A 14,106-nucleotide genomic window follows, 5' to 3' on the forward strand; every position below is an offset into this window, starting at 1 on the left:
TTAATATGATCAGTTATGTTATTTTTTTAATATAAAATAATTATTTTGACTCATTATATCAATAAAATATACAAAAAATATGTAAAAATAATTATATATAACAGAACTCAAATTATTTTTATAGGTGTCTATTTCTAATGGCATACCATCATTGATGGGTTGGAAGTATCATGTATCTGTATTTTAAGACCATTTAATAATTATTCAACATGTAAATAAGCTTTTAGAGATAACTATAGTCCAAGTCTAATAAACATTTTGTCATGCTGGTTTTTGTTTTTAGAGAAGTTACAACTATAAAAAAATCTCATAAAAATAAATTTACAAACTGACATAATTTTATATGATATATTAAATCTATTTTAAGATTCTTCTGCATTTACTTTTATGAATTTTTTTGCCGTTAAATCATTTCTCTTATTCTTAAAGTTAAGCTTTTGATATCCTTCCATATTTTCTCAAAGCAACAGCAGCTAAGCTAATTTTGAAATGTGGAAATGGCATAGAATGACTCGAAGTTATATTCAACCCAAAAAATCATAAACATTGAAATTATTACCGAGGCTGTCTAAGTTGTGAATTATCATAGAGACAGTGTCGTTAATGCTCGATCCACTTATGCCCAAATATGCCATTGCAATAAAATGCATATTTGGGTTTGAAAAATAGGAGATGTTATAGTTTTTACTAGATGCAATCTAAGTTGATCTTCCTCTATGGTTAGGATGTTAAATAAAAAAGAGAAAATTTATTTAAAAAATTTATTTTTTACGCACTCATGATTGATACGGTTGACGTGGAAATTTTAACATCAATTATGCTAAAAAATGATTGATGTTTTAGTTTTTTTTTTTTTTTAAATTATAACAGATCACTCTTTAATTAATGTGTTAACACCAGCTTCTGTATAAGAAAATTAAAAAAAAAAAATTATTAGAAAAAATATAATAATGTATTTTTTCTGGCTTTGACTTTTAAAGAGAGTTGTTCAATATAAGATTAAACAATTTTCTCAGTTATTTAGTTAGGTAGGGTACTATTTATTATGGTCTGGACATCTATCCATATTTCTCAACAGATATCAGATAAATGAAATTTAAGAAATATATTATTGATATAATAAGAGTATGATGACTTAATGATATATGATAATAGAAATTTTAAATTCGAAACTCGCACCCTTTTGTATACAAATAAAATAAAATGGAATAATCTGATTTTGGTTTATTAGTTTTTAAGGAAATGTGGTTTGGTTGTTTGAGGAAGCAATAACATTCTCATATGTTGTGGGGTATGTATGTATGTATGGTGTCCCACGAACAATATCCATTATCACCGACCTAAGCGTGTTTTTGAACAGTAATGTAATGCTCTAGATTTCCATCGCAGAGGGAGAGAGAGGGAGAGGGAGGGACTTTTTCATCGTCTATTTGTCAAACTTTATTTTATCTTACTCAAAGGATCAATTGACGCACTGTTAATGTTCTTACGACTATTTTGGTCAGTACATTACTCTTTCTCTCTCTGGACCGATGAAAATGAAAAGAGAAAAATAATATCTTTGCCCATTTCGCAGCGCTTCTCTATGAAGTGATTGCCTCTGGCCTCTCCCAAGAACAAAACATAGTTCTGCTTCTTTTTTCATCTGGGTTTGCTTCACCGTCGATGTTCTGCTTTTCCTTCCTTCTATGTAAGTTTTTTTCACTTTCTTTCCTAATCTTTTTCTACAGATATTTTTCTTACAATACGTTGAAGAAAGAATCCTATATTCGTGTTATAGATCGCACCCAGATCCTGTCATCGTCCGAGCTTGCTGAGTTTCGAGGAAGGGCCAAAAAGGTGGATTTTCCTCTTCACCTCTGTCTTATCTGTAAGAACATAGTAAAAGGCTGGAGGTTCTGGTGTTTGTATCTAATTTTGGGAGTTGTTGCTGTGTTCACTTTAAGCTGTCCTTTTCGTTGTTTGCTTCATCTGGGTGTGTGAATTTTAGTTCAAGGCTGTCAAATCGTGTAGATCATTTTGCCAGGGATCTAGAAAAAAATCTCCAATTTTGGATGGATGATAAATTTAAACAATGGTTTCTCACTCGAGGCTTTGAATAATGCTTCTGGGTTAGTGTAAACTGTATATGGGAATGGGTGTTTGTATCTGAGACTAATGGAAGTAGGTCCAGATTGTTCATTGGATTGAAATGCGTTTTATCCATCTGGGTTTTCTTTTCTGCTTATGAAATTGAGGTGCTTGCCTCTTTTGGTGAATTGGAATCTGCTTTGAGAGAACCTCTCGATTCTAGATACAGTTGTGCTTGCTTGCCTCATTATTTCTTCTTCACGTTATGATCAAACAAATACTCGGCAGGCTTCCCCGGAAGCCATCTAAGTCTGGCGAGAATCGTGAATTTGGGGGTTCATCAGACCCACCTTCCAATACTTCCATCAGCACAAGAAGCAGTGACCTTCTGAGTAATAGGCTGGTAATCTCAAACGGTACAAACTTCATAGGCCCTGACTTTGCTCCAAATTCAGGATATAGTTATGGAAATAAACTTACCCAAGCTGCCAATCCAAAATCCAGTGGAAATATGGTAACTGGTCCTTATGAAGCATTGCCAGCATTCAGGGATGTATCCAGCTTTGAGAAACAGAACTTGCTTATTGGAAAGCTGAAATTGTGTAGTGTTGTCTTTGACTTCACCGATCCAACGAAGAACCTGAAAGAAAAAGATATCAAGCGGCAGACGTTGCTTGAGCTGGTGGATTATGTTACTTCTGCGAATGGGAAGTTTACTGAAACTGTCATGCAAGAAGTTATAAAGATGGTTTCTGTAAACTTATTTAGATCACTCACCCCACAACCTCGTGAGAACAAGGTATTAGAAGCTTTCGATTTGGAAGAGGAGGAGCCTTCAATGGACCCTGCTTGGTCTCACTTGCAAATTGTATACGAATTCCTTCTGAGGTTTGTTGCATCTCCTGAGACGGATGCAAAGTTGGCCAAGAGGTATGTTGATCACTCTTTTGTTCTGAAGTTGCTAGATCTCTTTGATTCTGAGGATCCCAGAGAGAGGGAGTATCTGAAAACAATTCTACATCGCATATATGGAAAGTTTATGGTGCATCGCCCATTCATTAGGAAAGCAATCAACAACATCTTCTTCAATTTTATTTTTGAAACAGAGAAGCATAATGGGATTGCTGAGCTTTTAGAAGTTTTGGGCAGTATAATCAATGGGTATGCTCTGCCACTAAAAGAAGAACACAAGTTATTCCTTGTTCGGGCTCTAATCCCCCTTCACAAACCAAAATGCTTACAAATGTACCATCAGCAGTTATCATACTGCATTACACAATTTGTTGAGAAGGACTCCAAGCTTGCTGACACTGTTATAAGGGGTTTATTGAAGTACTGGCCAATTACAAATAGTTCAAAGGAAGTCATGTTCCTGAGTGAGTTAGAAGAAGTTTTAGAAGCAACTCAGCCAGCAGAATTTCAAAGATGTATGGTGCCCTTGTTCCGCCAAATTGCCCGTTGCTTAAGTAGTTCACATTTTCAGGTAATGACCTCTATTAAGTTTGACATTACTGCAATTCAACTCACATTTTATATCTTGAAGCTTATTTTCAAATATTTTTAACTTTTAGTTACTATTTTTTTTTTCCCTTAATAGTTGCAGTTTGAATTTGGGAACATGCTCTAATTATTTTGAATAAATGGTAATAATTATTTTTTCCTAAGTGGGAAGAAGGGTGGCTTATGGTCACCTTTACAATAAAACTGTCAAAAGTATAATTGTCTTTCTTGCTTGCACTTCTTTTTGATTTATTCAATATCCTGTCAATAAAGGCAAGGGCTATTAGTAAGAAATCTGTGGTTGTTGCACATTTCTTTTTTTTTTTTTGATAAGTAATAATCTTTATTGAATATGAAGAAACTAGGCAATGCCCAAGTACATGGGGAGGAGTATACAAAGTGAGACACCTAGTTACATTCTAGTGGACTATAAAGAAAATAGAAACTCATGAACATTCCCTCCCTTTAGAACAATAGCAGAAAACCATTGAAACAAAGAGAATACAAAAAAGTTCCAGATTTCCCCCACTCCACGCTCCTTAGCATTAAAACACCTCTCATTCCTTTCCAACCATAAACACCACATTAAGCACAAGGGCATCATCCGCCACACTGCTGCCAGTTGAGCGCTGTTGTGTGGTCTGTTCCAGCATGCAAGTACCTCCTCCACACTCCTAGGCATAACCCAATTTAGCCTGGTTCTACTAAATATTCCAGCCCATAACTCCCCAGCCACCTCACAATGTAAAAGCAGGTGATCTATTGATTCCCCACTCATTTTGCACATATAGCACCACTCCATGACAACCATACCTCGCTTTCTAAGATTATCAATCATTAAAATCTTCCCGAGCAGCTGTCCAAGTAAATAAAGCAACTTTAGAAGGTACTAACACCTTCCATATACTCTTCCACGGAAAGAAAGTTTGCTGTTGGATTGTCAAGGCCTTATAAAAAGATTTAACAGTAAACTTTTTACTGCCCGTGTGAGTCCACAAGAGTCGGTCTCCCCCATTGACGCCTAGATTTACTGAATATAAATAACTGTAAAAATCTACCAGCTCTTCAAGTTCCCAATCCTGCGCATTTCTAGTAAAAGTAATATTCCAAGTTGCCGTCCCGTTGGAATATTCCAAGTTTCCGTCCTGAGATTGTTAATCATTACTTTTAGGCAGCTGGAATTCTATTTTTGTTAAAATCAAAATGTCGGGGACAAGGTGAGAACCTTCTGTTGATGTTCCTTGTCCACTACATCTATAATATTTCATCAAAGCATGGATTCATACATCTATGGCATTTCTGCACATTTTCGGGGATTCCAATTATCTTGTGGAATACGGGGTGCGTTTCTTTCTTAGGGCATAAAAATCAAGTATCTTTTCCTCCAGTGAGTCTTCATATACAGTGAGTCTTCCTAACAATATGTGGCGTTTTATCCATAGATTTGTAACATGGGATTGTTTGTCTTTATGGTTGTAGCAATGATGGTGCTTCTGATGGCACTGATACACCTCGATAATGTTTTGCGACTGCTTTGAAGATCTATCATCATTTCTTAGTCCTCATGTTAATTTATTCTTTCATTTATGATTGATAATACCTCTTCAATATTTATATGTGTCGAGTTTAAAAAGGACAGCTTCAAAAAGGATTCCAGTCAAATGATATACTGAAGAAAAATATTTTGGAGGCCATAGAAGGCTCTAGTTGTCTTCAATCAATACAAGAGTATTTAGCTTTTCAAGATGTAATGCCTTAATGGAAGGCTCAAACCACATGGTTTATATTCCAAAAAGACTAGTCAACAATACAATTGGAGCCTCATTGGGACTATTATAAAGTACAAGAATTTTTTTTTTCCAAGTAACGTGGGATCCCATACATCAACTACCTTTACACATCATATGGGGTATCATAATCTTCCCCCTTTAAATTTCCTATGCTCTCGTCGGGCCTATTCTTTGTAGGTAACATGGCTCAAGTCCCACATTTCTGGTTGGGATAGGCTCTGATACCATTTATAATGCCCCAATGGAAGGCTCAAACCACATGGTTTATACTCCAAAAGGATTAGTCAATTATACAACTGGAGTCCTATTAAGACTATTATAAAGTGCAAGAACTTCTTATTCCTAAGCAATGTGAGATCCCATACATCATATGGGGTAAGGATGGGCCCGACGAGAGCGTTGGGAATTTAAGGTGGGAAGATTGTGATACTTCATATAATGTGTAAGGGTAGTTGGTGTATGGGGATCCCACATTATTTGGGAAGGAGAAGTTCTTGCTAGTTCCAATGTGGCTCTAATTGTATTATTGATTAGTCCTTTTAGAGTATATACCATGTGATTTGGGCCTTCCATTGGGGCATTACACAAGAAGTTTAATTTATTTGATTCTTGTGAATTGTGCAAAACTATCACCATGATTTTTTTATTTTTTTATTTTTTTTATTTTTCATTGGGTGTTCGGGAACAGCGTCCCGACTAATCTCGGTGGTGCACAAGTTCTTGGCAAGGAGTCTCCTACAAGTGCACATTGGGTGATTCAAAGAGAAAACCCCTCAGTCCGATGGCCCCTAAAGACTGTTTGCACCTAAGGTGATTTGAATCTTAGACCTGGGGAGATCATACCCCCAAACCCAAGGCCTTTATTACTTGAGCTAATTGTTGTCACCACGGTGTTGTTTTATTCAACGAATGTAATAGGTGAAGCCCATGTACACAAGAAGTATACTAAAGAAACACCTAAGAACATTTGACTACTAAAGCAACGAAGATAGAAACTCATGAACTGCCCCACCATTAAGAACAATGGCTGAAAACCAAGAAAACAGGGAAAGCATAAAAAATTTCCAGAGTTCATCTACAATACGTTCCCCATTATTAAAACTCCTCTCATTCCTTTCCAACCAAATGTGCCACATAATACACAAAGGAATTATCTTCCACACCGCTGCCACTTGAGAGCAAGAATGAATTCTAGGCTAGGCAAGCAAGTAGTTCTGTCATTGATTTTGGCACTGTCACCACGGTGTTGTTATCAGAGGTGTCAAATAATTCACATATATTTTTAACATCTGATTGCAGCAGTGCTTGGAAACATTTTAAAACTTCTTTGTTGTCTTTTCTGATAAGTATCTAAAATCTCATTAATAGCGAAAAGGGTGCAAATCAAGTACATAGGGTTTTGACAGCATTTAATGCTTTTTGATATATTAAGACGCCAGTTTTTTTATGAGAGCACTATGGGATTAATCTTAAGTACAATGGGGGTACACATAGGAAAGTGCCTAATTTAAGGAAGGGAAGAGCAAGAATTTAGAATGCCTACAAAAGAAGCCAAGTGGGTATTATTGTGTGCAATTTTATTCACTCATACAAATACTTAATCATGGGAGCATTGTGCTCATTCCAAATACTTCACATTAAGCACAAAGGAACCATATTCCATAATATCCTTGCTCTCAAGTCACCTCCCCAAGCCATGATTAACTCCACCACTTGTTGTGACATCACAAATTCAAATCCCTAGGAAATGGAAGCTTGCGAGCACAAGGCCCTAGCCAGTTTATAACGAAGAAAAAAATGATCGATTGTTCCTCAATCCCTTTGTCTTTTCAATCACCACATGCATCTCCTTCTCAAATTATCCATTGTTAAGATCTTACCTAGAGCTGCCGTCCAGACAAAGAATGAACCTCTTGATGGAGACTTGTTACCCATGTACTTTTCAAGGGAAAATAATGTGTATTTGTGGGCTGTAGCATTTGATAAAATGATCTAACCTCATACAGTTATACTGCCTTCACCTGGAATGGAACTACCCAATTTTATTCTTGTGGTTTCTCCTTAGCTTAAGTAAGTACAGCAGATTCAGAGTGGAGAATGATTCCACTTTGCAATCTTGCTCTAGTCTAATGAATATTTTCCACTCTTGATTGACATTAGTAACCTAGTCAAGTTATGGCCCTGCTGTCTCCCTGCATATGATGATTCTAAGCAATTCTGGGTATACTTCCTACAGGGCCTGAACTCTGTACGGTTCCTCTTGCCGAAATCTATTTTTGGACCTGTCTCCTACTTCATGTCTAATGGACTGGAAAATTCTCCCCATTATTAGCAAATGTTTTTTCCACACTCCCACTTTGAAAAGCCCATTGGTCACATTTGAATACATATCACTTCACCTACTTCCATAGTTAACTTCCACCTATCCCTCACACCACTCCCCAAGAAATCACTCTTTAAGCTTCTCAATACACTTAGCCACACCTCCTAAGTTTAGAAAGAGGGACATAGAATAAGTAGGTAGGTTGGAGAAAGTGTTCTTGATCAATGTGATCCAGCCCACTTTAGACAAATAAAGACGCTTACATCCATTCAATTTCGTTTTAATTTTCTCAGTGATGCCATCCCATATTGACTTTGCTTTCTATGATGCAGCTAAGGGAAGACCCAAATACTTCTTAGGCAAAGATGCCATCCTACAACTGAGAATATGCATGAATAATCCAACATCTTCCTCATCTCCCACTTGAGCTGATTTTGGCTTCACCAAATTGACTCTCAGCCCTGACACAGCCTTAAAGCATAGACATTTAAATGGCATAAGTGCTCTGAGTTATCCTCAAGGAAAAACCAGTGTGTCATCCACAAAAAAAAAAAAAAAAAAAAAAAAAGAAAAAGAAAAAAATGACGAGACACGAGCAGCTTGACCGTTCTACTTTGCCCCACCGAGAAACCTGATAAGTGTCCCCTATCCACTGTTGTACATAATATTCTACCTAGAGCTTCCATTACCACCAAAAAGAGTAAAGGGGATATAGGGTCCCCTTGTTGTCTATTGGAGTAACTTTTGAGGAAACAAGTGGCTGTATTGTTGATCAAAACAGAGAATTGCACAGAAAGTATACAATGTGCTATCCACTGATGTTAGCCATTGTATGTATGAGGGTGTGTAACAATGTTTCATGGTACTCTAGTGGGTTTCTGGTTCAATTAGGTAAATCACATTTTTCCAGTGAGACAATGAGTTTTCTAATGACTAGGCATGAGGTTATGGTAGATGACTAAATGTGTAGCTTAGTATATTGAATAAACTGACAAGGCGTTTTAGTTGAAGACTGTTTAAGGAGGATGGCAACAACAGCCAACCTGTATAAAATGACAGGTTGTTTAGCGAGGTACAAAAAAACTAGCCCATTCTTTTTTTTTTCTCCTTGGATTATTCATGTTGATTGCCTGTTCTACCTAGAGTCTTTAAATGGTGTTCTGTACTATGCTTTAAGGGTGATTTTCAATTTTTTATTTGACACTTTTTTCGGTCCCGTTGCATTTTTGTTTATGGTATCTGTACTATGCTTTAGGTTTGGGAGGTTTCTTGAGCTATGCATAGATCTGGTCATAAGCAAAAGGCTGATCATACTCATGTTCTTTGGAGATTTTTCACAAAGGAGGGTAATTGATCTGATCATTTATGTTGATAATAATGTTGCCAAGGAATTATGATGAGGAGATACAAAGGCTAAAGAAATGTGTGGCTGGTGATTTTTATACAGAATACTTGGGTAGTTTGAAGTCTTTCCTGGGTATTGAGGTAGCTAGATCAAGATGACATATTTTATCTCAATATGTCCTGTTGTAAGGCAGTTGACAACCTTGAAGAACCAAATAAAAAGTGAGAAGCTGACGAGAATCATCTGGTGGATAAAGGTAGATTCAATGATTGCTTGGAAGACTAATTTATATTCTCAGAGTCATACTTGTCCAGACATTACCTATGTAGTTAGTATAGTTAGTTAGTTTATGCACTCACCATAACCCCAAGGCGTTGGCCCAAGTGGTTAAAGGCTTTGGTCTCGGGGTATTACTCCCTTCAACGTCCAAGGTTCAACACTTCTGAGATGCAAACAATCTTTTGGGACCACACCCCCCGGTGAAAAGCTAGCGGTTTAACCAGTTCCGTGTAGGGAAACTTTCGAGGGTTCAGTTCACGGGACGGGGGTTTACTCTGCAGGGGTGGATCCGAAGGGTCCTGCCTTGGAGAGGTTCCCTGACATCCAAAAAAAAAAAAGAAAAAGAAGCTTATGCACTCACCACAAGAGCCTCATATATAAGCCGTTTATTGGATGTTTCGTTATCTGAATGCTTCACCTGGTACAAGTTTTCTGTTCTAAGGCACGATCACATGAAAATAAAATTGCATACAGATGCAGATTGCTGGATTAGTTATATCAAAGATCTACATTAGTTATACATTTGTAAGAGGTAATTTTTTTACCTGCCATAGTAAAAGTATGTAGTTGCTAGATCAAGTATAGAAGCTGAATTCCAAGTCATGCCATACAGAGATATGGGAGTTATTATGGCAGAAAATATTGTTGAAGGAGGTTGCCAGCTTGGATTTGATTCTAAAGACCCTATAAGATTGTATTGTGACAATAAAGCTGTGATCAACATTGCTCTTAATCTGGCCCAACATGATAGAACCAAGCACATCATAGTTGATAGACACTATCAAGGAGAAGTTGCATTCTGAGATGATCTTTACACCTTATTTGAAAATAAGAGAACAACTTGCAGATATCTTTTTTTTTTTTTTTTATTTTTTTATTTTTTTAATAAGTAGGAAAAATTTATTAATCACGTAATTAGGCATAGCCTAGGTACATAGGAAGTATCCAAGAGGTGAACCTAATTACAAGCTAAGCGTTATGAAAATCAGCATAGAAGTCATTAAAGCTGGTCCCATTCAATACAATGGCTGAAGCCCAAAGTAACAATGTATGATAGAAAAAGTCCATAAATCCTCCCATCGACCATTCCTTGTTGTCAAAGCAGTGACCATTCCTTTCATTCCAGGTACACCACATTAAGCATAGATGCACCATCTTCCAAACAGCCGCAATTTGACGATTACCCTGAATTCCTCTCCAGCATAACAACTTGCAGATATCTTAACACTAGGAGTGTCTAGTGTTAAAGGCATTTGTGTAAGTATAATGTTTAGGAACAATAATATAAAAAATATGAATTGAAAGACTACAAGTTTTTTGGGCCTTTTCCTGAGCATTGTCCCCCTAACTATTCTTTTGCTCAACTGTCTTTATTCTTTCAACTGTTTACATAACACTCCTAGGATCCCTGTGCTGTCTAGACATTCATTGGCAATTAGGACCAGATTTAAATTCTGTCTTCCTTTGATAAATGCTTTCTGTGCTCTAGATATTCCTTTTCTCAATGCCACTTTCATCTTGTTAGCTAAAAGTTTTGAAGTAATTTTGTACAGACCACTCACAAGAGAAATAGTTCAGAAATCCTTTATCTACATAGCCCCTCCTTTTCTTGGAAAAGGTGCAATAAAAATTGGCTTATACCGAATTAGAAGGAATGTAGCTCCCCGAAGACAGAACTCATGGAAAACATTCATTACATCTGTCTTAATTGCTGCCCAACACTTCAGAAAAGAGGCTATAGAGAGACCCGTGTCTTATGCCATTTAGAGCTTTCAAGACTTCAAGGACCTCACTTTCCTTAAATTGTTATTCCATCCACGTGGCTTCCTCCGCTTCAATAGTGTCAAAATCAAAACCATCCAATTTTGGGCACCAGTTGAGCTGTTCACACATCATGGCAGATGTGATGCTATACAATATGTTCTCTTACTTCTTTAGGGTTTGATGAGAATGAGTTGTTGATAATGAGGTCTTTAATGGAATCATTTATCTGATTCCAGTTAGTTAACTGGTGAAAAAAGATTAGTATTTTAGTCTCGCTCCCTCACCATAGTGTTCATCTCTCTCTCTCCAGCTCCCCTTTTCCATGATAATTGTTTTATCTAGTTCTATGTAAATGTCCTCATTCTGTGATGCAAGGCTCTCTGTATAAGGCTTTCTGCAATCACTCAAGACCTCCAAGTTCATTCAATGGTAGCCTTCTCCAGTTTTCAATATGACCATACTCTTCATCATTCCATTTTTTCCTGGTTTTCTCCAAGGCTTTCAATTTGCTTGCCAATGCTAAACTAGGCTTTCGTTTTTTTCATTCCAATAGTTCAAGATTGACCAGTGGAACTACAATCATGTACCCAGTGGTAGGGGTGTAAATGAGTTGAGTTTGAGTGAGTAGTTGACAGTCATATCTTGTTTATTCAATTTTTATTCGATGGCACTCAAGCTTGTTCACGAGCTACCTGATTTTGACAAAATAAATTGTTTATATCGTATCTTATAAATTTGTACAATACAAATTTATAACAAACTTTGAGTTTTGGTAAATTTATTATAGTTTATATATACACATATCGATTATCATACTTTGAAGGATTCAAATAACATGTATAGTTTTAGGAACATGATTTCCTTCTATCTTTTTAAATACTAAAAATATTCTCATTACAAAGTTAAAGGCAATACTAAATGAGTTTTTTTAATAACTAAAAATTTATTTGAGTTTATACGAGATTTTTTGTTTAGTAGTTGATCATATTTTTGTGTTCACAAATGGCTCAATTATTAAGCAAATCAAGTTGAACTTGAGTTTGTCTGAGAGAATTTTGAGTGGCTTGTTGAGCAATGTTGTATATTTATAGCCCTACCCAATGCCTTCAGATTTTAGGGGCCAAAGGAAAATCTTTTAGGGGGCGGGGAGGGATTGTTCGGATTTTGCTCTTGGGGTGTTTGGGGGGGGGGGGGGGGGGGGGCATGGGCCCCCAAGATACCCCTCCCTCAGCCAATAGGTATCGTGCATAGTTTGTTCACTTTTACAATTATTTTATGGTTGCTTGAATGGATTAAAAGTCAAGATATTTATAGTCTCTTTTAGTATGCTGGAGATGTTAGTTAAGAGTTCTTTCGTGCTTCAAAATTCAGAAAGAGATTCTTGTTATGGACTGCCTTACCATGGTATCTACTCAGATTTGAGATCCTAGTTGATCAAATTTGAATATTTTACCCGATACATGCTTTCACAGGTTGCAGAAAGGGCTTTGTACTTGTGGAACAATGATCACATTGAGAATTTAATCAGACAGAACCGTAATGTTATACTACCCATCATCTTCCCTGCACTTGAGAAGAATGGCTGTAACCACTGGAATCAGGTGGTGCAGAGTTTGACGCTTAATGTCCGCAAAATTTTCTCTGATGTTGATCCTGAGCTGTTTGAGGAATGCCTGCAGCAGTTCCAGAAAGATGAAGCAAAAGTGGAGGAGATCAAAACAAAGCATGCAGCCATATGGAAGTCCTTAGAAGAGATTGCTGCATCAAAAGCTGCAAGAAATGGAGCTGCATAATTCCTAGCCAAACATCTTCGAGCTGGTGCTATGGTCTCAATTTTTTTTTTTTTTTTGTAGGGGCATGGGAAGGTTAATGTGCTTTAAGAGGTGAATGTTTAGGGATTGTTGTCTAAACTCATAGCTGTCGTGCCCCTTTCAGGTCTGTCAGTGCTATAACGATGAATAATATTTGACACCTCTATAGGGCACTGAAATCCTTCTGGAATTCACGAACATACTGTATACAGGGTACGCTGCAGAGTTAAGTTAGAAGCTCCACTCCACATTTGCAACCGAGGAGACCAGAATTCTTATAGTTGATATTTAAATTATTGAGATGAAGAAGTTGCGGATGAAAGGTAATTTACACACCAGGACTTGGTTTCTTCGAGTGCTGAAATGCTTGTCGAACTGGCCCATTCTCTTCCTGTATGTGTGTGTATTAAATAAAATATTTGTTGATTGATCTTAGAGAACTCTTTACTCTCTGAGTTCTTGTTTATATAGATGATGATGTATTTGAATGATCTTAACTAATCCATCATACTTTTTTGGGTTGCCATTACAGGCAAACTTGCTCTTCCTAGCATATTCTCAATCTAAAGATAGTTTGAGTTTCTGCTCCACAGGTTATTAGTCAATTTGGGGGGTATGGGTCTGAAGAGAGAAAGCTGGGGGGAAGGAAGGCCGAAGGTACGGTGAGTTGAAGAAGGGCATGATCCGAATCAGTTCCTCCCTTCTCTTTTGGCGCTACACTTAACCTCAATTTGTTAATTCATACTATGTGAGTGCCTACTGTCGTTGTCTGAAACAGACCCTGTAGGTGCTTGAACTTCCAAAGCTTCCCCTTTCTGATTTCTCATACTCATCCAGCTCCGTTCCAGATGACCTGCTAAGGACTTCCCCTTCTAGGTGTTCATAAGCTCATTATTACAATCTTCATTTTCTTCAGCTCACCAACTTCAACCTTCTGTTTTAATTTCTTCTGCTGCAAACTTAGAAGAAATTGGCCGCTTTTAGAACTTCCGTCGGCTTTTTTTTCTTTCCATTTCAAAAGCACCTGATAAGCTTAAGGGGCTTCTTTGCATTCTGCATCTGAGGCTGTGGTCTTTTACAAGAGTCAATGCTCCTGCACCTTCATGGCCAATTAACCCTGCCTGTATGCGAGTTCTGGAGTTTTAGAGATTAACAATCGGCTGAGGTTTTTCCAACTGCCTAAATGTGACGTGTTGAAAGTTGGGTGCCACCTTAATTGAAGAC

General features: G+C 37.1%; 1 protein-coding gene across 5 annotated transcripts; it reads left to right on the top strand.

Annotated features, from left to right (window-relative positions):
* Window positions 1–1,363: 1,363 nt before the first annotated feature.
* LOC122313193 (serine/threonine protein phosphatase 2A 59 kDa regulatory subunit B' eta isoform-like) lies at window positions 1,364–13,317 on the top strand. Of its 5 annotated transcripts, XR_006243317.1 has the most exons (5): window positions 1,364–1,690; window positions 1,781–3,553; window positions 8,939–9,029; window positions 9,131–9,284; window positions 12,544–12,681. XR_006243317.1 is itself a non-coding variant. In XM_043127971.1 (4 exons), the coding sequence occupies exons 2-3, from the start codon at window positions 2,336–2,338 to the stop codon at window positions 12,862–12,864; spliced, it is 1,539 nt and encodes a 512-aa protein (XP_042983905.1). In that variant the 5' UTR covers window positions 1,368–1,690; window positions 1,781–2,335; the 3' UTR covers window positions 12,865–12,897; window positions 13,007–13,317. The 5 variants fall into 5 exon arrangements, 2 of the variants coding, with proteins under 2 accessions (XP_042983905.1, XP_042983903.1); XR_006243316.1 differs by having other exon boundaries at window positions 8,939–9,284; XR_006243315.1 differs by lacking the exons at window positions 8,939–9,029; window positions 9,131–9,284 and adding an exon at window positions 13,095–13,317 and having other exon boundaries at window positions 1,368–1,690; window positions 12,544–13,006.
* The last annotated feature ends 789 nt before the right edge of the window (window positions 13,318–14,106 follow it).

This window comes from Carya illinoinensis, chromosome 6 (assembly GCF_018687715.1).
Source record: "Carya illinoinensis cultivar Pawnee chromosome 6, C.illinoinensisPawnee_v1, whole genome shotgun sequence".
Lineage (NCBI taxonomy): Eukaryota > Viridiplantae > Streptophyta > Magnoliopsida > Fagales > Juglandaceae > Carya > Carya illinoinensis.

Excerpts from the sequence above, each read along its gene's own strand:
- LOC122313193 (XM_043127969.1), top strand. The coding sequence starts at position 2,336 with ATGATCAAACAAATACTCGGCAGGCTTCCCCGGAAGCCATCTAAGTCT. Across the intron at positions 3,554-12,543 it reads TAAGTAGTTCACATTTTCAG|GTTGCAGAAAGGGCTTTGTA; the intron begins GTAATGACCTCT and ends ATGCTTTCACAG.